The sequence below is a fragment of the Cebidichthys violaceus genome, unplaced genomic scaffold (assembly GCF_023349555.1).
Source record: "Cebidichthys violaceus isolate CVI_PGR_0920_01 unplaced genomic scaffold, fCebVio1.0.p SCAF_17, whole genome shotgun sequence".
Lineage (NCBI taxonomy): Eukaryota > Metazoa > Chordata > Actinopteri > Perciformes > Stichaeidae > Cebidichthys > Cebidichthys violaceus.
The window spans coordinates 757,182-781,306 of NW_027176340.1; the positions used below are offsets into that span (position 1 = coordinate 757,182).

The 24,125-nt window shown below is 47.9% G+C and overlaps 1 protein-coding gene across 1 annotated transcript in view; it reads right to left on the reverse strand.

Annotated features, from left to right (window-relative positions):
* The window catches only part of fbln2 (fibulin 2), a 38,998-nt gene extending 15,242 nt beyond the window's left edge, over positions 1 to 23,756 (reverse strand). Inside the window, exons 1-8 of the mRNA XM_068711861.1 lie at positions 23,668 to 23,756; positions 19,620 to 21,524; positions 6,397 to 6,520; positions 6,147 to 6,276; positions 5,116 to 5,308; positions 2,258 to 2,467; positions 1,519 to 1,632; positions 598 to 699 (exon numbers count right to left, since the gene is read on the reverse strand). Coding sequence (XP_068567962.1) covers positions 598 to 699; positions 1,519 to 1,632; positions 2,258 to 2,467; positions 5,116 to 5,308; positions 6,147 to 6,276; positions 6,397 to 6,520; positions 19,620 to 21,417 — 2,671 coding nt within the window. The 5' untranslated portion in view covers positions 21,418 to 21,524; positions 23,668 to 23,756. The remainder of the gene's footprint in view (positions 1 to 597; positions 700 to 1,518; positions 1,633 to 2,257; positions 2,468 to 5,115; positions 5,309 to 6,146; positions 6,277 to 6,396; positions 6,521 to 19,619; positions 21,525 to 23,667) is intronic.
* Between the last annotated feature and the right edge of the window lie 369 nt (positions 23,757 to 24,125).

Sequence of the window (24,125 nt, forward strand, 5' to 3'; positions counted from 1 at the left end):
TAGCAGACCGTCAGTATTTAAGCAGCACACGATCTGAGGAAGGAAGCCACCTCCTACCTGTCCATTCCTGGTGATACCTCTGCATGTCATGGTCTCAGAACGATGAAGACGGATACGATATCTAACGATTAGATACTAAATAGGATGAAGATTCTGTTTCTTTGCAACGTTTCCCAGATGATGTCCACATCCCAGGCATTCTTTCACAGTGTTGAGCAAGTTATTTCCCAACTGTACATGTAATATATGACATATTACTAGTTAGTTTAATTGTAAAGTAACAAATAAGTACAACCAGGCATTGTTAAGTGTTATAACACTGATAAGTGTTATAATTCTGACCCTAACCTGTCGTGTTTTCATGCAGAAGGTCAGTGAGTAAACCGACTCCATGTGTAGCTGCTGCAGAGACAGAGGGTCATGGTTGAACAGTCAGTGGATGCATTGTTTAGAATCACAGGACCTTCATTCTCCTCCTTCAGCGGTGACAAACTGCTCAATTGCACCTTTTGTCCCGCTGTCATGGCCGCATGTGTCGTTCATTTACGCAGCAGCGAGTGGTGTTGTTCACGGTGTTGGGTTTGTACCAGCCCTTACCTTCACACGTGCGTCCGTCCGTCTTCAGCAAGAACCCCGGGAAGCAGGAGCAGCGGGCCCGGCCCGCCTCCGCCGCACACCGCTGACTGCAGGGACCGTTTTCTGCAAGAAAAAGAAGTGCGAGCTGCGTGATTCTGCTGCAATCGTCGGGACAGACGTTGGACTCTCACGTCTAGCCGTTTTGTGATTTGTTGCGCTGACGTCTCGCTCCCTCGAGGTTCTCACGGACATCACTTTCACGTCCTCATCACTCCCTGAAGGAAGGAGCCCCGGCGTTCAACACAACAGACTCAATTCTCACTACTTAACAGGCGAAGGAACCGCTTCCCACATTCCCCGCTTAACAATCAGAAGGCCGCTTGATAAACTGATCAGCGTATTCTAACACAACCAGAGACACTTTGAAGGAGGAGGTGCACAGCATGGACGCTGCAGATCAACCGCGAGTATCTCATCATTGAACACCTGGCTCAGTTCTTTCACTGCTGCTCCGAGGGAGTTATTCCCTTCAGAGGAGAGCACTGGAGCACTTCACCGCCTCACACTAGGAAACACTCTCAAAATAATGAGACTGAATAAAAAGATGATAATAAAACATGGAACATGGCGTTGATGTTAGGATATAGCTTTAGACGGTCAGCTGGCATTTATGAACATGTGTTCCTGAAGGTCAGCCAGCGTGGGTCTGTTCCATATTAATAGACCTTCTTCTCATTTTATAAAGCAGAAATCTGAGAACACGACTGCCACAAATAATCAAGATTAGGAGTAAAAGAGTGGAAGTGAGCATCAGAGCCTCATGTTCCTACATTCATGAATTAATGTCTCTGCTCTCTGCTTCCAGAGAATGGAGGTCTCCTCTTTATTGCTCTTTCTGAGGTCTACACTGGAAGGTTTGAGATGTGTGGTGTTGCCGCTTACCTGCGCATGGGTGGAGGCGGGGGGGGGCGGGCGTGGTCGTAGCAGACGCGGCGGCGTGCGTCGGGACCGCAGCGGGACCGTACTCTGGGACTCCGTTGTCCTCGTCGGGACTCACTGCGCACGGAGACAGAGACCAGGAGGAACACTGAAAGGGTTAAACTACAGAGAGGAAATTGCTCCGTGACTTCAAGTGAACAGAATTGCGGAACGAATGACGACTCGCAAGTTCGTGATACACAAAAGCAATTTTAAAAAGGGTTTTTACTCCTTATTGGCTCTATTTCCTAACGACGGGACGTAACCGGGCCCAGGCTGCGTCTTTAACTCTTTTATAGAGTCTGTGAACGAGTTCTCTCACATCGGAGGTCGGGAATTTTGATGAGCCTCTTTAAGCAGCTTTTGCTCAAGTGCCATAAGTATCAAGGGGGAATCTGTTGTTGGTTTGACGGCGGCGTAAACACGGTAATAACGACCGTAGATACACATTACCATAAAAAGTTCAGATTCCTGTTTTGAAGCTTTTAATGGTAGTAAAATACGTTTTATTGTTCATTCCCTCATCGTCATCTGTGGATTCCAGTCAGACACGTGTGTGTATTTTACAAAACTCAAAGAACACGAGGTCAAATAGGAAGCAACATGAAGAAGGCTTCTCATATATACAGCATAAACATAACTCTAACCGTCCAAACTACCCATATATACAACAGTAACTATGAGCTCGCCGCTCTGCTGGTACCTGGTTTGCAGGAGTGTCCGTCCCGCTGCAGGACGTAGCCCCGGTTGCAGCCGCAGCGGTAGGAGCCCCAGCTGTTGGTGCAGGTGTGCTGGCACAGCTGGCCCGGGTAGAGCCGGCACTCGTCCACGTCCTGCTGCTCCTCCACTGCGTTGGCGGCTTCATCCGCGGCGCCGATGGAGAAGGCCTCTTTGGGGAACTTGCTGTCCGAGACTGGAAGGAGTGAGAGGAGTGAACGATTCATCCCGCACACTTGACCTCATGACACCGAACACCTAGTCCTCCTTTAGGATGTCTCAATTCCTACATTCCTACCATGACAAGAAACCATCAGGAACCAGACTGGAACATGTAGCTTCACCCTGAAAAACAACACATGCAGACCGATGCGTTCAGCTGTAAACCACCAGTCATGGTGGAAAGGTGAGCTTAGTGCCTCGACTAAGAACACACAGCGCTGTGCAGGACTGCCGATCCATCAGAGACACCCTGATTCATCAAGGGCTGAGGGTCATCAGTACACCGCAGCAGTGACGGACCCAGATGGGTTTTCAGTACACATTTCTCACAGTCATTACCTGAGGTTTAGATCCGGAGGAGCGAGGCGATTAAACGTTTCCTGTTTTAATTAAAAGGCGGTGAGTCATAAGACTGAGAACATATCCCCCATGGAAATGATTACAGTGCATCTCGTCCATATGTTCATCCCTAGAACACAGAGTCACGGCGTTCTGAGAGAGAGACAGTGAGAGGGTGAACAGTCTCTGCTGCTCTGAAACCTCTCACAGCTCTCAGCGGGTTATTTGATTCCCACTTCACAATGACATCATTCAAATTTCCCTTTTAAAGCCGAAGGAAATTAGCTGCAGCCGCCGGTTAGAGCGGCGCCCGTTAAAGGGCGGGATGAGGAGGAATTCCATTGATGTTGTGAATGAAATAACAGGCTGAGGCAGTGAGGAGAGGAGACTGACCTCACCTCACCGCCGCACAACTATTCCCGTTAACGGACGGCCACGAAGGCTGATGACTAACGAGCCAACGTGTAGACTAAACAGCTGAACTCAGCTCTCCTGCTCCTCTGAGGTAATCTCATAGAACCGTACGGACACACCAACAGATGCGTTGTCACACTGTAATCTTTCTAAAGTCTCATTTCACCCATCACACCTTGGTGGTCACTAATGAAAAACATGCAAATTCCTTCTAATGGTTCCCACAGCTCACATATCCAGAGGCCAGAGACGCTCACTAACCAACCAGGTTGTCGTAGATGGATGCAGACACTAATGGCCGTTGCACCGAGGCGTGTTTATCCTGACCCTCGGCTGCTTGAACACTCATCGATGTAGACGTCACTGTTGTTATGTGCTCGATGCATCGGACAACAGCCCGTGCTGCCTTCTGTTCCTGATTCGTCGGAGCTTGCACACATCTTACTCTAAACGGTAACAATCATCAATCATCCAATCAGGATAGAGCGTCACGGATATTTTGGGGAGATCAAACTCGGCCGATAGTCTACGTCTGAACTTCAATGAGGATGAAATAGCGAGAGGCTCAACCAAAAAGCAAGTTCATATTTGAGAATTGGGCAAAATGTTTTGCTTGTCCTAAGTACTAAGAGCAACCATCTCTCACTCGTCACTCCCAACATGTCACCCCACCACATGGTCAGATATGTACCGAGCCACCCTTTAGCACCTGTGTGAGACGCACCGCTGATTTCACCTGCGTCACTATTTGACAGTAAGAGCAACTGATGAAGTATAACGAGTGAGAAAGTCCAAAGGTTGGAACGCTCGAACAAACACAGGACTTTCACCCAGGAACCCGCTGTTTACGTCAACTCTGATTCATTTGACCGTGGTTCTGTTCGTGACCTATTGCTGCCGACACTAACGAGTGCTTTTGTTGTGTACGTAAACCTAAAAACAAAGTAAACCCATGTTGGATGTTTATGCATGCAACAAGTTTCCTGTGGACACCGAAGTGTCTTTTGAAAAGACGCTTTGCAGCGAGCTCAAACTGACACGTCCAAAGCTGCGACTAGAGGGGAACCAGGCGCAGGTATTTGATAAGTAAATAAGTTATGACTAAAAGAAGGTCCAAATCAACAAGACCTTTAGGATCCTGTAAGTTTAGCAGCCTGTGGACCTTCACGGCAGCAGAATAGTACTTCTAGTCTGAAGACTTTTGTGTTTTGACACACTAATTCTAAACAGGATTTGGGTTTTCTGTTGCATCCTAAAACATTCTAAATTATACTCAAAATAACTAATGTCCCACTGTGAAGAGCATAAAGGAAACGGAAAAGCTATTCACAGCTGCAAAACATTAAACAAATTGCCAATTGTGGTAAAACTAAATTTAAAAAAGCTTGAGAAAACAGCGTATTAAATCTCTTCCTTTTTATGGTTTATTTAAGGAGATTTCACTTTCCTGCTCTCTGATTGGCAGTAGCACGCCAAGGTCACCGTTTGTCCATCGATGTTTGGCATCATTTACAGTCAGAACAATAGTTTACAAAGTGCATCATCTCTGAGACAGAGTCCTGAGCCGGGACTGAGCAGAATCGACCATCGGCAATCACAACTAGACTTGATGAAAGCAGTGACAGCCTCACGCGGTGGACGCGTTCTGATCCGCTCTCGACTGAAGACTGTTCTTAAGAGGTGGACGAATTCACCGGGGCGTCGCCCGTTTGTGGACTGCGGTTTTGGAGCTTTGAGTTTGGCATTTTGTCCGTCGCCATGTAGTGTTTTTGTGACACGAGAGGGTGGAGCTAAGCAAAACCGTGTGTTGAAGTAATACTTATTAATATATACATTATATATTACCGCAGCGTGGCGGGGAACAGGTACCTTTTCTAGGCATAGACGTCGGCCTGGGCTTCTGCTTCCTCCTCAGCGAGATCTGGCTCGGACCCTCCTCCTCCTCCTCCTCGCAGCAGGTGAGGAAGACGTGTCCGCACGGGTAGCCCAGGTACTGGTGGGCGTCGCAACCCCGTCCTTCACTGCGCACGCGCAGGCCGAGGGCGCAGCAGCCGCAGCACACCTGTCCGTCCGGACACAGCGGCAGAGCCCGTTAGGAGCGCGGCGGCGTCCACAGTTCTACTTACCGCCTCTCTTTAACGGCGGCCATCAGACCCGCTTTTGTAGCCAGCAGAGGAGAGGACTACAACGGGCTAAACGGGCCGGTTCATCCCCGTGAGCCGAACCACATGGCATGCAAAGAAAACCAGACGTTCACCTTTTTCTGATACTCTCCTCTGAAACAATGACCTCGACACAAGAGCAGCTGGCTCGGGGGCCGAACCGCCGGGTTTCCTCCCGGAGGATCGGGGAGCCGACTCTGAGCACGACTCCCGTCTTTCATGTGGAAGCATTCACGGGTCTGAAGGACGCATGCACAAACGGGAGATTTTGGCAGTTCTTTTATCAATATATTCAACCTGTTTGCCAATAAAGACAACTGAGCGTTTACAAAAGCCTCTCTGCTGGCACATGTGTCTGTAGTTGAAATGTCACTCAGGCAGAAACAACAGTGTAGTCCAGGGATGTTTAAACAAGTTCAGAGTCTGAAACACACTGGAAACCTTCTCACCAATTTACCGCGGCAGTTCCAAGGAATTCTCTGTACTTGAACCGTTTGTACGGTCCAGTTCTGTCTTCCTATATTGAGACATACGATACATGACTTAACATTCTATCCTAGAGGAAGAACTACCTTCAATCAATTCAGCGTTTTGCTTTACGGAGAACTTGGGCGTCGAGTAAATGTGTGCGCCGTCCACCCATGACACGGCGTCTTTCGGTCGCGACTGGACAATCTTCCTCTTGTTTCCTCTCCTCACTCCTCACCGAGGCGTCACGGCGGTGTGACAGTGACGTACCTGGTAGGAGTCATCTGTGCAGCGGTCCTCCTCCTCCGCTTCACAGCTGGCCCCTCCTCTGGCTGAAGTCAAGCCCGACTCACACCGGCTCTCCTTCAGGGAGCTGAGGCAGCACTGCCTCCACGCAACACTTGACACACACACACACACACACACACACACACATAGTGATACACTACACTGAATGAGAGCCACGCTGAGACAAAGGTATGCACACGACAGGACTAGAACTAACGCAGTAGTAACTTACCTACATATGGAGTCCCTGTCATTGGTCAGCGGTGGCATGTGGTTGCAGTGGTGGTTGTCTGTGGCCCAGTTCTGGCCCACAGCGCAGCAGCTCTGCAGCAGGTCTTCAGCAGAGGCACCTGGACCTGCAGCCCGGGGACACGCGGTAGTATGCATATTATATCAGCAGCGCACACAGGAGACTGATGGAATAAAAAGCAGTCGAGCAGTAAATCCCCCCCCCCGGTGTCTGAATGGAAAGGCTAGAAGCCCCGAGGAGGGAGGAGAAGACGGCGAGCAGTCGCACAGAAACATGTGGCAGACTGCATCGGGCCTCAGAGGCGTCTTTAAGACTTCTACAGCCGACTGAAGAGAAGCAGTCGCCTTACCGTAACACAGAGGCCCCGTTTTATGATTGGAAAAAGAAAGTTACAGTTGATTCTATAAATAGCTTTCACAGGTAGAACGGCAGTCTGCACATCGGGACGTGAACATGAAATGTGATGGATTGGCAAAGAGTCGGCGTTTATGTGCAGAACACAAACTGGACGCAAAGTCCAGTTTGTGTTCTGCATAGAAGACGTCTGGTGAGAGTCTGACTACCCAGGATGCAGAGGGGCCCAGAACTCTGTGTGAAACCTCTGCTTCCAAGACTTGCACCTAACTCAAAAACACAGTGATTGTGTCAGAAGGTGTTTGGTTCTGGTCCAACAGTCTACAGCCACGCTCGTACTGCTGTATGCTAGCATTAGATAACATTAGCTAACATGCTCATGCTAATACACTTAACATGCTGATGTTAAGCCCAGGCGGCAAACGTCCGGTTTTGCGGAAAACGTGCATTCTCTCTAGTGTCCACCAGGGGGCGACTCCTCTGGTCGTCAAAACCATCCCCACAGAGAAGACATCGACTGAGGGAACCTAGCATAGAACAGGTCCGGCTAGGAACCCATTAAATCCACATAATTGAATGAATGCATTTCATATTTCTGAACCACACATTTCTGTTGATGCCTAAGCCCCCCCCCCCCCCCCCCCCCCCCCCCCCCAGGCACAGCCGTCCCACCCTGCTGCTTCTATCCACACATTAGCACAAATGCTCATTTTCACACCTTCACACAGCTTCTCTCTCTGCCCTTTGGGGGGAAAAACAAAGAACTCAGACAAAGAGCTTTTGTTTTTCCATTCAATAACTTCCTCTCTCGGCTGCGCTACTGTACAGAACAATTTGAATAGTCTTCATATTCACACTGCCGTGAAATGAAGTTTTGTATCTTTCGAGACAAGAAGCTTGATTTATGTCAACAACAGAAAAACTGTACAACGCACACACACACACACACACGCACGCACGCACGCACGCACGCACACACACACACACACATCAGAGTTCATCTCACTTCGCTGCAAGAATTCCTGTTCAGCATGAAGCTTATTTCTGGTAATTAAAAGCAGCTACATCAGAGGATTGTCCCGCAGGGGGTGGAATGAAGCACTGTGATCAGATTAGGCGTGCATTATTTCCTTCATGTAACACCCATTGTGTTCACCTCCAAGTATAATACGTCTCAACTATGCTAATCCCGTACTGCACACTGTACATCCAGATTAAAACATTTTTAAAAAAAGCACCATCGAGCCAGGAATGCCTTAAATAGCTTTGAGCTTCGCTTTGAAAGTTCTTTCATTTGGCTGCATTGGGTTTCATCTCCTTTTAGAGCTCAGCAAACAATCGTTTAAAGCGAAGCCCGTCTGTGCATAATTCATAAGCACCTTCATCGGGAAAATAGTGCCAAGTCGAGATGAGAGTGAAAGCAGCGTCTTATTTCAACCACCGGAGACGTCGGCGTGAGGCGGACGAGTCTCGATGCAGTCTGTGGTCTCTAAGCTTCCTCTGAGACACACGTCAGCGAACGAGTCCGTCTCACTTCGACGGGCCGCTCTGAGGACAGACAGGTGGAGACAACGGGGAGCGATGGCTCACACGGCTCTTCAAAGATCTCCTGGATCTTGTCGAGGAGTAAAAACATCATCGCGGTCCGTTTGTTTCCTCCACAGAAAAGAAGGAACCTGCGTTTTGAAGTCACGACCGGCGCAGGTTCATGATCTCACACTCAATGGGAGAGCTGGACGCAGTGTGACTCCCACCGCCATGCAAAGCCCACAGGGCCGAGCACGAGGTTCAGCCGTGAGGGGTCAGCTTACCTCTAATTACATGAGAAACAATGGAAGCATATATCTATGCATCTGCAGCCTACACTTGTTGTGCAGCCATTGTTTAATGGAGTCTGGCCTCTGTTATGTAGCACCGTCACTGGGAGACACCCGTCCACTTAAAGGAGCTCCCGTGGGGTTTGTGTGGAGCGATTAGCGCGGCCTCACGCTGCTCGCCTCGTCGTTACTCTGTCTGGACGGACCGGTCTCACACCACGCCGAGACATCCGCTCCGCCTGAGGACGCACGGCGACCACGGACTGCAGCACGCCACACGGCGAGACGCTACAGCCTCTGACGCTCTTAAACTGACGAAACGGTAATTGATGGATTCATCACGCTGATACAGAAGATTGAGCCAATTAGGGACGACCATCACTGATGTGGTGGATATTGTCTGGTATCGTTTGATTGTGTAACAGTAGCCATATGTTGCTGTTATTTAGCCTTCATAAGGCTATCGCACGGTTAAATGAATGAACGTCATGAACTTGTTCAGGTGAGTTCTGTGGTCCACGGGGAGCAGAACAAGCTGCAGACACAATGACGTCGATGCGCTCAACGCGTTGGCTAGTTAACTCAGTTCACGGCTCAATTTCAGCATCAAACAGTGGCATTAGCATTTATTTGGGGTTGGAGTTTCTCTCCAACTTCTTAATATTCCCTCGTCTTTTAGTCTCCTAAGGAAACAGCGTCTCTCTGTCAGAGTACAGCGAGTTAATCAGAGCTTCTTCACTGCTGCTGCTGCTTTAAACCAGGTGGACGGACAGTGAGAGTGAGTCCGTTAACAGCAAAACAAAGAGGTTGTCCTTTGATTCATTGCTTGTGTAAAAATATGGATTGGTGCAGCTTCACAGCTTTAATCTGCAGACAGTAGTAAAAGTGATACGTTTGAGTTTAGGTGTTCAAAGTTAAAGGTACAATTCAGCGGGTTTTTCACATGTTGGGTGATGCAAAGTTCTTGTGGAGATGAACGACACAGAGAGACGTAGCAGCTGCTAGACGAGGTTGAGTATTCTTACAACCCCGGCAGACGAAACAACGCCGTCTCATCTCACGAGACGTGAGACATGAAGGATTCTATCTCCATGTGTTTATTTGTGCAGCCGGTATGAATGGAGCCGACGAGGCATTCGAGGCATTCTGGGAGCGTCGTAATAACACGAGCAGACGGGTGGGGAGAGTAATGGATCAGAACAATGCGAGGACGCTAACTGCCTCGGCCCCCGCTGCTCCGGCGCGATCGGCCAGCTTCTCTCTGGCCCGCACACGGCAGCGTGGGCGTTCATCAATGCGCTCTCCGAACAAATAACCGGGCGGAGCGGAGCCGACTCACCGCCGCCTACAATGCAGCAGCTTTGGCAGGAAGATCCCTCAAAAGTCAGCGGAATGTTAGAGCTCAGCCGAGGATGAAGAGCAGAGCGGTTGACCTTTTTCACTCCGGTGTGTAACCACAGTGGGATGAGTTATGGAGCCACTCCTCAGTGATTAATGATCACCATCACAACCAAATGTCACTTAAAAACTTGAATAGCCATCATGTTTCCTGTGCATTGTTTGAATTATAGATTAGTTTCAGAGGCAAAAACATATAAATAGTCAACATGCATTTCACTTTTAATGTGCGTAGAAAACAGTTCCAGTCTCAGATCACACCCAATGCAACTATTTCAATTTGGCAGACTGGCAACTTTTTAGTTGAGGCCGGACAGGTGATTTTCCACATAAAGATCACTTTTAGAGTTGCTCTAGAAACAGCTGCTTCCTGTCCAAACATCCAGTCAATGAGCGTCTTGGAGTCTCAGTGTCACCTCGAGAACAACAGCCTCGTCTTTAAGGTCAATAAATACGAATCGATGTGAGGTTTTCACAGGAGCACAGAGATGCCCGAGCGACGCCGTCTTTGTTCCTCACTCTGGCCCCCGGGGGCCTCATCTGTAGAGCAGATGGGACCATGATGGACTGTGGGCTCGAAAGCACCGTCCTCTGAAATATGTGGTTCCACTAAAATGACAAAACAATAAACTCCTGTCCAGAACAGCGCTGGCTTCTCTTGGTCTTTGCGTTGATCAGGATCAAAGCTGCAGTGCGCTCCACTCCCACTCTGAGAGGTTTCCCTGAAACAACAGAACTACCTGTTGCTCTCGACGAGTCTCGCTATTTGCCTAAAAGCGCTGGGCCCGGCTCCAGCTGCCTCGTGGGAAACGTTGGCCGCCGTTTCTTTCCAAATATGAGACGGCAGGTTGGCAAAAAACACAAAATCCAAGTCAATGTTCGAAATTTCTCAACCACACTTGACTCCATTCTTTGATAAGGTTCATAAGGTCTGCATCTGATTTAGCTTTAGCGAACACGGTTCACAAACACATCGGATTGCCTCCTAAACGCTGAACTTATTCACGCCAGAAGAGAGCTAATGAGTCACTTCCTTTATATGCTGGGACATCCTCTCTCTGTTATGCTCAGTGCTGCCAGCATCGGGCCGGATCCTTCTGGTAGGAATCCAGCAGCAGCAGCAGCAGCAGCAGCAGCAGCGGTCTGGATTCCATCTAAACTGTGGACCAGACACGGCTTTGACAGCAGCATTTGAAAGAGCTGCCCTCCTGGCAGCAAAACAGCAAGACTCTTAAAATCAAACCTTCACATCTGCCAGTCAGAGCAGCAGCACTACGGAGAGGTTTGAACGAACCCATTTTGAATGTTTTTAAAAAGACGAAACGCTTCAGCGGTCAAGACTCTACTCCTAGTATCATATTCTCACACACGTAGCAGTGTCTACCTTCAGTGCCTTTAGAGAAGGTGAGGAAGAAGACCAGGGGAAATGAGAAAGTTGGATTACCAATCGGACAACAAGTCTTAAAGACTGGAAGCAGCAAGCCGGGCTCTTCACTACGGCGTGTTTACACAGAACACCAACTACTGTACAAGAGATTTGGTGTTTCGTCTCGCGTCAAACTATCCTCACTGCAATCAAAACATCAACCAGCAAACAAAAGCTTTTGTTTCTGATGATTATGTCCTAAATCACAAAGGAATCTGATTTGTAATAAAAACATGATTGCAGTGTTAAACCTATTATGTTTGACTATTAATTATAACTGATTGACTTTCCTTGACCTGCACTGTTTGCAGGTCAGGGTCAGGCTGCTCAGACCGGTTCCCTCTTCAGTTCTTTGGCAGCCAAACGCGGCGCTCCGGTTTTTTAAAGCCTCAACTTCTAATTGTTCCAAATGCGCTACATCTCCATCTCCATCGCAAAGCCATGTTATCACAAGAGGGCTCGCTGCCTTGATTATGTTCTGTTCCCCTAATTAGCTCCGCTCCTCAAGAAGAAACAAAGGCTTGTTGTTTTTGCACTCGACAGCAGATCTGAGTGTTTGTTGCCTCTGCCTCGTGCCAGTCCTGCAAAGAAACATTATAAATTCCACCGTACAACTGCCGACGTGACCGGGGACGTAGCACCAAATAGGGAGGCGGCGCTCGCGACCCAGCCATTCCTCCACGTTGGGAGATAAGGTGACAGACGAGGAACCCCGCTCTACGTCGTCAGGCGCTTTACGCGGTGGTTCGTCCTCCCGCCGGCAAAATGGCCCCCGTCGCTGTCCGAGAACAAACAGCGAGAGATAGCGCGCCGAGCGGCGAGAGCTTCCGAAGATCCACTTAAGATATGTAAAAAAGAAAGCCATCAAGCTGAGTTATATGCAATAAATAGAACAGGAGATGGGAATCAACATCATCCATTATTTACGATATCTACGCCAGTTGCTCTTAATGCTGACATCTTAAAGGACGCTCTGGGAATAACAATAGCAATAAAAAAAAACCTGCCGGTGAATCCCCACCCAGAGCCGAGCTTTATTCCATGAAGAGCCGAGGAAAACTGCCAGAGGCAATGGAAATAAAAGCAATACGTGTTCTTTTGTGTGTCTTAGATCCCGCTCAGACAGTTCCATACAACCATACAAAATGGTGAAATAAAGTGTTTTATTCTGGGCCGCTACCACAACATTGGCACACCGGCATCCTGAGATTTTTAGTAGTCATCTGTGCAGTCGACATGCTAAGCTGCAGGACTCTTTGTTTTGGTGGCTGAGGTCGTACAGTGAGTCGAGTGTTGAGGCTCGAGGGGTTCATACTGACTCCCCAAGGCAATAACACAACCCTCCCATCCATCACGAGCAGCACTGCTTTCACACCAACACTTCAAATAAGAAAGAAGAAAATAAAACCTCCGGGCTCTTTGAAGAACTTAAATCGGGGGATTGGAGCCGGCGCGTATGTAGGACACCCGAGGGTCGTCCGTCTTCGAGCCGATAATCAGACGGAGCTTCTGCTGACATCGTAAATAACCGGGATCGTGTCCGTCCCCTCGGCCCGTTTGCCTTCGAGTTACTGACGCCCTGCCTCGGTCAAGTCAATACCGTCGGCAGCACTAATAGAGAGCCCGATGATTTGTGCCCGCTGCCGAGTCTGGCTGACTTCATGTTGTTCCTCTTGACTCTTGACCTCAATGCTATGCTAAGGCTGTGGTCAATTTACCAAGAGACAGCTGATGTGGAGTCCTCTGAAGGACAACAGCAAACTGTTAATAACAAGTGGCAACTCTGAAAAAGAACCAAAACCAATTCAGCTCTCTGTGATTGAGTGTTTGAATTCCATTTGATTGATTTGATTTATTAAACCTATGATTTTGTGGAGCTTCCTAAACCTCAAAAAGAACATAATCCTGCAACTGAAGATCACCACGGTCGTCTGAAGATACAAAGATCCAATTAGGATGAAAACAAGGAGAGTAGCTGAATGATCTAGAAGTGCAAAAACAAAACGCTGCATTGAAATCATTCCACATAATGAGAGACGATGACAGGACCATCTGGAAGAAGCTGATGGTGTGTTTGTTGTTGGATGGGCCTCACAGTGAGTTTCGGCCGAGTTTGTTCATCGCAGTAGTGACTCTTCCTGCGATGAATCGCTGCAACAGGCAGACAGTTTCCCACTAAATGCCAAGTCTGTGTTGGCTCCCAACATTTCAACAAACTTAATCCAGCTATTTATTCCCTTAGTCCCCATCCTGTTATTGTGATCAGAATAAAGTTCTGGCTGAGTTCTTGTAAAGTCAAATATCAGGGAATCAAATCTTGATCATGAGCTGTATTTGAATGATGAATACTGGCCTTGACAAATCCACATCAGTCAAACCCAAAATCCTTGAGACCTTTAAGCTAACCTGACTGTAGCCCCCACCTCGACCTAAGACGAGAAGAGATCACATTGGTCCTCATTTTACAAGTCTTGTCTGACAATTCACGAATAGAAAATGTCTGGACACAAAGTCCAGAACACCTTAAAACACAGAACATGAAGCTATATGCTTTAGGGCGGGGCTACTGTGATTGACAGCCACATACGGCGTCTCTACGTCACTCCTCCGCATTCCAAATATGGTATCGGTTGCAAAAAAACAACATGGCGACGGCCGTAATCAAAGATGGCGAGGCTTCAAAGCGGCAGTCCACAAACCGATGACTACGCCCACTTCTTACACCCGATCTGTGGTCTCAGCCGTAGCAGCTAACGCTACTATGCTAACTCCCCGATTATTTCAAACAACACAGACAACTTCACCTTCTGTGCACCAGAAAGCCTCTTCCACAAGTGTTCAGAACAGAACACGTTGGTTGAATCATTATTCTTTTACATGAATAATGATAGAAATTAGAGAAGACTGACCTTCAGGTGTAGAAAGAAAATGCTTTAATTGCCTGTGAATAAACTATTAAAATACCATCCCTGTACCAAAATAACCAGTCTCCCTTTCAACCTTCAACTCTAGTTAATTTGCCATTATAAATAATCGCATGTGAACACCCCTGATCAGCAGTGGTGTTGGAGGAAGTGATAAAAGCAGCTTGGGCTTTAATCGCAGGCAGCAGAGCCAAGGACAAACTGCAAACAGCTTCACTGACTCTTAACTCCTCTGTTTATTTCTGTAATGTAAAAATAGTCCTTTTTAAGAATTCATGTGACAATTAGAATCTCTATATAATGAGAAACCGGATCAGAGGGGCCGTGCCGGGTCAGGAGGGTTATAGACGGGATGAACTGGTCCTGATGACGTGGAGCTGAGCCAAAAACACAGAGTGAGCGCATCGCAGTGGATCCCTACTCTCCATGTGGTCCGAATCCCTTAAAAGTTGCAGCGTTTAGGATTTGGCACCAACTAGCGGTGAGGTTGCAGATTGCAATCAACTGAAACTTCTACTTTGTACCAAGCGTGTCGGAGAACTACCGCGGCCGACAAAACGTCACCGTCTCTTTCCAGAGCCGGTCGTTGTTCCAGTAGCGTGGGTCATTGAATAGTTGCAAGAGGTCCTCAAGACCAACAGAGGAGTGGTTTGTTCTAGGTCCCGGCAGACCAAAACTAAAGACGCATGTGTTTTCTGACCACGATCGGGAAGACCAAACAGTCCTCTCTATTCCATAAATGTTCCAAACTGTTTCTTTAACGTAGGAGACGAGGCTTTAACGTGACACAACTGTGAGCGATGTGATGTAAGTAAGATAAATGTCCACTCAGACAGGAAATCCAGACGCAGTCACTTCAGCCAACAGCACATGTAAGTCGTAGCTCAGTTTGAACTGTTTGTACGGTAAATCATCTCTGCTGCTAATCCAGACATGAAGACATGTGTATTCTAAGCTTTGTGGACATACTCTGCTGTTTGGACCCGTTCCAGACTCCAGATCAAAGTGTTTGCTGTTGCATATCCCAGAGGAAGCAGCGTGATTATAGGTGAACAGATGGAAACCTTTGTCTCGCGCTGACGGAGACTCTGCTAGATTAAGTCCGTTCAGAGAGCTGAGAGAGGTTCTGTCAGAACGATGATGTGGGAACTGGTTCCCCCCCCCCCCCCCTCGTCTCTTTGGGGCCGTCCAGATTGTGCAACGCATATCCCGTGACCGTCCTATCTGTCGGGGCCCGGGAGTGTGACTGGCATTTTGATTTCAGTTCTATTCTCAAGGGGGGGCCGTCTGGGGCCTTGAATCTGGATCACACACGATGGGAACACCAGATCCAGTGAGGGGGGATGGGGGGGGGTAGTTTAAGGAAAACACATGTTTTTTGCTACGGAGCATTACAGCCGCTGATTCCCTCAGTTGTGTATCTTACTCTTATAGGTGCAATAACTAATGTGTTACAGCTCTGTAGCAGATGACCATGATAAATCTGAGGGCTGTTGACTGGGTTTTTATCGGTACCGGTGACCCCGACAATCGGGCCTTTCTACACACTCTACGGCGATATACTGAAATGCATCGCTATCAACAGCGATGCATTTTATAAAAATAGTTTGGAGGATGGTGCGTCTAAGGACTAGATTAAGCTGTGTTCTACGACTTGGCTGAGTACGCTGCCGCTTGTTTTTGGGGGCGTTTACCTCGCTGGAGCTGATCAAATCTGTTGGTAACAGTTGTCATTTCAGCCATAACAAATGAAAGATCTATAAGAGCTTGCTTTTGTGTACCTCCTGTCTGAAATCAAGGACCCACTATTTGATTTAATTGCACACTGTTTGCACATTGTATTATACGGAGCATACCAGATCGATCAGTGGAGTTTATATATTCAGCTAAATGCAATCAACGCAGATATTAAATGACAAGTTCAAAGGAATCCTAAATGTCTATCAAAGTGTTCCACAGCGGGGAGACGTAACAGATGGCAGTCTAAGCCTCACACTCAGGCAGCTGTTGTCATCACGCCTGATTTATCGCGTCAGTCGCCTTTGAAAAGCCACTTCACGTCCCGGGACGGAGAGCGGGAAGCGGCTACCTGGCAAATCAATCATCCTCGTTTGGTTGACCGGCCACTCCGTCACCATGACACCCTGTTCACCACATCTGACCGGCTGAGCGTCGTTTATACAACTTTGAGGCAGGGGACAGGTGAAGTACTTCACTTCAACATAAAGGAATACCTTCCTACGAACGCATGAAATATCTGGTAATCTGGAGACAATGTGGGATGAGTTTTAAATTCTTGAGTACTGGGAATTGAGATTTCTTGATTGAGATTTGTTGTATCTAGTAAGCGTGGAGGAACACAAGACACTGTGAATGGAAAATAATCTATGTAAGTATCTTATAATACAGTACGCATGGCAAAACCAGGTGTAAACCAGGTGTATTTCTAGAAGATACTGTTAGAGACAAACCTTTAATCTTCAGATTATAAAGAAGAACTTTAAGAAAACTGAGCCACTTGTTTCATGAGTTTAAGAGTTGCGGCATCCTTCATGCTCTGCTGGTGTTTTCCTAAAGCGATGCGTCACCAGAACCGATAAACTTCATCATCAGCGGCCCGGAGTGAGGCCTAACCCTCCGCTCTATCTGCACTCTCAGACTGTGAGCAGCTACCTGTCGGCGCTATCTGGAGAAGAAGCTGTGTATGTGGAGTAAGAGCCACCCTGATAACTCCTCCTCAGCTTATCACAGCGATGTGACATTATTTAAGGGAAGAAGCTTTTGGGATCAGGGGCATCATTACAGAAAACTGCTTGTCCTATCTCAACATGGCGTACTTTCTTCCTCTGACAGAGGCAATTCCTGAATCTCAGACCTCCCATTTGTGCCCCAAACCCAACATTTTTAATTTCCTTTGGTGGAAGAGTTGCTTAAAAAGCACAAAACTGAAGACATTTTTGGTTGAAAAGTGAGTTTTTCTTGTCATGCTATATCTAGTTTTTGGGCACATTGGACAACTGCTTTTTCTATATATTTCATTATATTCTAAGAAATGTGCCCAAAGACTAAATATATGATAAAGAAATGTCTACAAGGAGCACGATCAAGTGTGTAGTATCTATGAACTCATAACAAGATGGATAACACACTGTATATAATGAACATGTAACAATTCATATGGAATATCTTTCCTATGTCATCCCAATAAAGTTGTACCGTTGGATCCTCGCCCAAAGTGTGTCTGTAGCAGATTCTAAGACTTTGGACCAATCAGCTCAAATGTTCCTTATCATAGTAATTATAATGGACCCAAGAACTCCCAACTATAACTGTAGTACGTCTGATTGTTTAATCAGCACTTGTCTCTGTTTGGAGCTGTGGGAAACGTATAAATTGAAGCCATTAGACATCGAGGCCAAACGGTGGAATTACACAAAAAGACGTCCTGAACTGAAATAAGAGGATTTCAGACTTTAGAGGTTTGGCCCCGGGTCGTGTCCACTGGCCTCCTCATCACTATGAATCAACGTGCGAACGGCCTGAGAATAAATCTAACGCGACACACAGTGATTATGTAATTACATTATCTCATCAAAAGACGAATCGATTAAGACCAGCCCCCTAATTGATGAACAACTTGCTCATTTCATCATCTGCGTGCTCTATTTAAAGAGCGATTTGATTAAATGTGTTGAGTGTACATGTATCACATGATGTCATTTTAATGGAGAGCTCTACACTGCTGCAAAGCAACAGCTGTATAATCCAGTGCAATATATGTACATGTACGAGGCCAAAGTCCCCCGTTGGGAACAAAGGCTGTTTAGCTGTCTGATGGCCAAGTAAACTGGCTGAAATATTCCAAATATAACGTACACTTAAACTGACATATATATGTTTTGTGTCTTAAGTAAGTTTAGCTGTTGTTCCAAACTAATCAATGAATGATTTCCAATATAAAAATGCCTTCAATATTATATTATATAGGTATGCAGAGGTCGTTGTATTGCATCACATCACGCTGTACAGGTATTGCTGTTACTGTGTGTTAGTCTACCTCTGTACATCTACACCCTCTATGGCACCAACATCTGGATCTGCTCCTGCCTCGTGTTGCACACTACGCCTTTTAGAAGACATTTCATATGCGTCAGAAACAACGGATCAAATAACTCAGCGATCCCACATCACGTGCAATGACAAAACGTTTAAATGTGACGTTTCAAACTGAATAAATGTCCTTTATGCAGCACTATAGCGTCAGTTTTACACATCTGTGAGTCAATATTTGCTGTTGTGAATTAAATGCAGATGTGTTTCACTGTTCCACTGTCTTTGAAGTAAAGAGAAGAACTGTGTGTTTGGCATGAGCAGGGATGGCTCCTATACTGTATGACTGTAAGGCAGCACCTATGGAAACTTGAGTTTATTTTTTCCCCAACAGAGGATCCAAGACGCAGACGTCAGGGCACCGCCCACACCGGCTGATGGACATCTGAGACAGCGGGACGCTAACAGACGCGTACTTTCTAAATCTAAATCTACGACTCGCTTCTGAAATAAAACCATCTGAAAGGCCGGAGGCCAGAGAGGATTTATAACCGAATCCAGATCCTCAAGGTCCCGTGTCTGTCTCCACGGGGAGGGTTGAGGCAACGTGCCGTAAAACAGCGGCGAGGCCCCCGTGTGCCGAGTGAGCGATGGTGGTGACCGGTGTGAGAGGATGTTCACCGCGGGAGGAGACGTTTGACTCCCCGCTCCAGACAGAACCTGGACTCGCTATTTATGTTCCGGTTCAGGTACCTGGGGACCGGCGGGCGTCTCCACTTCCTCCTGTGCGCTCATGACATATAGCCCGGCTTGGTATTTAGAACCCGGACAGAGAAAGGCAGCATTGTGCAGCATTCCACACAAGTATGTGCTGTTTGTAGAGACCTATTTCAACCATTTTACATTGAACCTTTACTTATGCTGCAATGGGATCGCAGAGCAGAGAACTACATTACAAGGAAAAAGAACACCAAATAGAGATGCACCATTTGATTGATGTGATCCATGAAGTTGCTTGTATGCGGGTTTGGGTTCGGGCGTTTCCCCTTCTCAGCCTCACCTAACTGGAACCTCCCACCTGCCCAGGTAAGTATAGGGAGAGCTCCTCCCTGACAACAGGATATAATGATGCAAACATCCCAGAGAGAACAGCAGCAACTAAAAAACATCTCCTTACCACAGGTCATAATCATATTAACCAAGATATGTAGTGGATTACAAGAAAACTTGACTTACCTTCATCAGGTTTGACAACAAAGACAGGTCGGTCATTCCTCGCCTCCTCCTGGTCTTCGGCGTGAAGGTCAAACGGCCTCTGGACTGGCTTTCTGCTGGGCTCGCTCTCATTCAGCTTGACCCTCGCCGGCGGCTGGGAAGTGGTGACGTAATGGACCATGGGGGTTGTCGGGTACTCAGGCCTCCCGGGGGAGCCGGTGCTGGGCTCGGTAGCGGTCTTTTGGTAGCTGCCAGTTGGACTGCTGCTCTCCGACTCCCGCTGTGCTGACTTTGTCTTGTAGAAAACATCCGTTGCTTCGGGTCCAGTGACGCCATGAAACGTTTTATCTTTCTCCTCCTCTTCCATCACGTCTGTCTCCATCACGTCCTCGCTGTCCGCTGCGACCGTCCCGTCCTGTAAATCTGTTTGACCGTTTGAACTTGCCCGGGGATGGATTGGGCTCTCTGGGCGTTTTGGCATGTACAGCGGAACATTCACCGTATCTGATCGTCTCTGCTGATTGGTTTGACTGTCCACACCTCTCGCTGGATGACTAATGTTGATCCGACTCTTTGACCCGCTGGGTGTCACGCTATCTGATGCATTTCGGTGGTGTGTCTTCGTCTCGAAGCTTCTCTGATGATGAACTGCGCTCTCTGGACTCGTATGTGGATGCTCTGGGTGTTTTTCACTCCCTGATCCTCGGTTCAGTGGAAATATGACACTATCTGAACTCTTGAGTGCGTGCGATAGATTCTCCACATCTGTCTGAGTTGTCGGATCCCTGAACGAGGCACTTTGTGCACTTGTTGGGCCCTGCGAGGGCTGCCAAGAAATAGTGGCGTCCTTGTGCACACGTGGCCTGATGGTGCTCTGCTCTGCTCTCAGAGGGCTTTCTGTCACTTCCTGTCTGCCTGCAGGATGGACACGAACTCCGTGTCGCTCTCTCAGCTCCAGCTTGCTATGTCTGTCGAAGCTCTGGCGGGCAGAGGTTCGGTCGGGTCCATTGGAACCTCGGGACACAGAGATGACCTTGTTGGAGGGGGAGGACTGTGTGGGGAAGACTAGAGATTGAGGGAAGGTCTCTGGGAAGTCTGTTGCACCGTAATCATACTCTTCTGGCTCGTCCTTATCCAAAGGCGACGGTTTGAAGAGAGGAAGATTACCACTGGGAGGAAGGTGTTGCGGTGGGGTGAATTGATCCAATAGGTCAAACCTGTAGGGGTAACTGTTGCTCCTGCTGGTTGTGTCTTCCCCTGATGGTGCAGCTAACACTGGTTCACGGACCTGGTGCGGGTCACAGTCTGGCACAGGGTAGCACATGAGCTTCCCTCCTTTGTTGGGGCAGTGGCAGACCCGGCAGGGGTCAATGTGGAAGGAGTGCCCGGCATCGTACTTTTGCTCGTCATGGACGCACCCGACGCGCTCGCACTGCATGCAACCGTCCGCTGGCTCCAAAACCTCGATGCAGTTCGGCGGCATATCGGGGCAGCTGATGAAGTGGCAGCTGATCCGGCCCCCTCCCGCGGGGCAGGAGCACTCCGTGCTGCCGTAGTCGACGAAGTACGACTCCCCCTCGGCCACCTTGCCGTTCTTGAATCCAGCGTTGACGCAGTCGTAGTACTGGTAACCCTCGCACGTGCAGCCCTTTTGCAGGCACGAGGCGCAACAGGCGCCGCTCTCCAGCACTTCTTCGATGCAGTTGTCCAGCGGCGGACAGTCAGTGCCGGTGCAGTCGCGCTGGCACAAGCAGACACTCGCGTAGAGAAAGAGGAACGCACACCTCAGCAGCGCTACTTCAGCTTTTAGACCAGACATGGCACCTGGTGTACGAACAAAAATCCAAAGAGTTTAGGTATCGACCAAGGCCTTCAGACTATCTTCAAGGATTCTGGCGCATTCCGCCCCTGTGAACCATCTCTACTCTGCAAAAAGAAAGAGCAGAAGGAGAGACAGACAGAGACTTATTTCACAAAATGAAAGCAGACCAACATCTGGCTCGGTAGTTGAGCTCACGAGAGTCCAATCATTGCGGCGTACTAGTTGTCCTAACATAAAGACTACGTCCTCCTCATTAACACCAGCTGCAGCACAGTGTTTTAAATCATTATGCAGACCGTCAACCTGGAACCTGCCCAAGTGCTTTCATTTCTACCGCGACCCTGATTATCTCCGTAGGGACGATTGCCACAACAATCCCGGTCGCAATCAACCCCAAAGTGTAGCTGCTGAACACTTCATAATGCTGTAGCAGCTGAGTGTGTTGGAATGTCCACTTTCTGCAAAAGCACATTCTCTAAAAGTAATTAGCGAAGTAAAGACCAAAGGGCACAGCCTCCTCTGACTAATGATTCTTGTGTTGAATTAGAGTTGCAGCTGCAAACTCACAGTGATGGGTTTCACACGGCTCCATCCACTCTGGAGTGGGTTCGTTAGTGCATTTCTGTGAAACGCAGAAATCAAAGCTAATCATTAATATATGAACTCGCGATCTCGAGAAATAGAATCAACAAAGGAATCAAAAGCCCCTCAAATTTGACACAAAAACAACACATTATTCTGTTTGCCAAAATGTTTTGTAGGCAGATCAAGTACATCATCAAAGACACTCTGAACACTTTCCCATGGCAATCGATGCCGGTTATCCCGCAGGCCATCTCCGCAAGTCAACACACCCCCCCGCTGCAGACTCAACCTGCTCTATTCCAGAGCTCGTATTCATGAAGTATCGATGTAGTGCTGAATTCAACACCGATTTGTCACAAATGGTGCCCGTCTGAAGGCAGTTAATCTGCTCTAGAAGAAGCACATCGTTCGTCTGCGATCCGAGTCATGAGCCGCACCGTAACGAGGGAACCACAGGATGACCTCAACCGTTTTGGGAACAGTTCACACAAGTCTCATTTAGAAGTTTTCAAAACCGCTTTTGCTGGCTTAGCCATGCTTTATGTAGCACAGAGGGATTCAAACACATGAACTACTGGACACCAGAGAATGTTGGAGCTAAAGTGTTTTATTTATGAAGTAGTAAGAGCTTTTATTTGTTCTTAAAAGCAGCAAACTGAACCGTAAAACAATTGAGTTTAGCCATTAAATCTATATCTCACCCCAAGATGACCACTTATGACCTTCTGTCACCAAAACCGAGTTCATCACCAGCCTGAGGAGTGAGGATCGCTGCCGTCCCGTCGGTGGAAGTGACACGCCGCGTTACCGTGCCGGACCTAATAAGAGACGGCAAGGCTGCAAGAGTAAAAGCAGACCGAGTAGCCTATGCAGACCTGGAGTTTCCCAGAGTAGTGCAGGATGGGGGATTCCTCTGTTTTCTGTCTGCCTGCACACACACACTCACACACACACACACACACACACACACACACACACACACACACTCACACACACACACACACACACACACACACACAAACACACACACACACACAAACACACAAACACACACACACACACACTCAGGCTGATCCCTGAACAAACCCTGATGTCATGAAGCTCTGCCAACATGGACCGAGGATTCTTCCACAGCTTCCCTTAAGGAAACAGAACCGCTACAGTTCTGGTGCAGCGTTGTAATGCACTGAAGACGTAAACCTCACTGTGGACTACACATAGGGAGACGCATGCATCCACTGCTTTATATTAAAGGCTATAAAGTTTAATGAGTTTATAATCACTTTAAACTTCTGTAACAATCTGTAACAACACCAATGTTACAAACAACTTTAAAGAAGTATACAAAGTCTTCTATCGGCCACATGCAACCAGCAACACAAGAGCCTTTGGAGCCTTTAAGTCACTAATGTTTCCACCACAATCACTAAATATAGACACTGTGTCTTTAAAGACGTTGTGCACAAACATGGCAACCTGTCATCTTTCTCCACCTGATGACTGTACAACTCACCCAACTGAGTCACAGTCAACAAGAAGTCCAACGAAAGTTTAACAACCACGTAGCCTCTCGTGACGCTTCTCCAATGGGTCAAAGCGGGAGAACGACGCACGAGCGACGCTGCTTTGAAGTTGCAACCGGTAAAACAGAGTCTGCGTTACCTTGTCGCGTGCGGACAGAAGGGCTGGAGAGAGCCGCGAGCTGCCGGTCCTCCTGAGCGCCGCGAGTGGGAATCTTTTGACCATCGCGGCGCTGCTGGGACCGGGCAAGAAGAGGGAGGGAGAGAGGGAGGGAGGGAGGGAGAGAGAGAGAGAGAGAGAGAGAGAGAGAGAGAGAGAGAGAGAGAGAGAGAGAGAGAGAGAGAGAGAGAGAGAGAGAGAGGGGGGGGGAGGTACGAAAAGTTTTCCCCCAACTTCTGGAGAGTCCGGAGGAGATCCCATCAGGACTCAGTAATGCGGAGCAGGCTCTCTGCTGGCTGGGCCCACACACACACACACACACACACACACACACACACACACACACACAAACAGAGCTATATAATGAACCTATATGGAGAGACGTTGAACAAGTTAATACAAATGACATGTAGGCTACACAAAATAATCAACACTATATT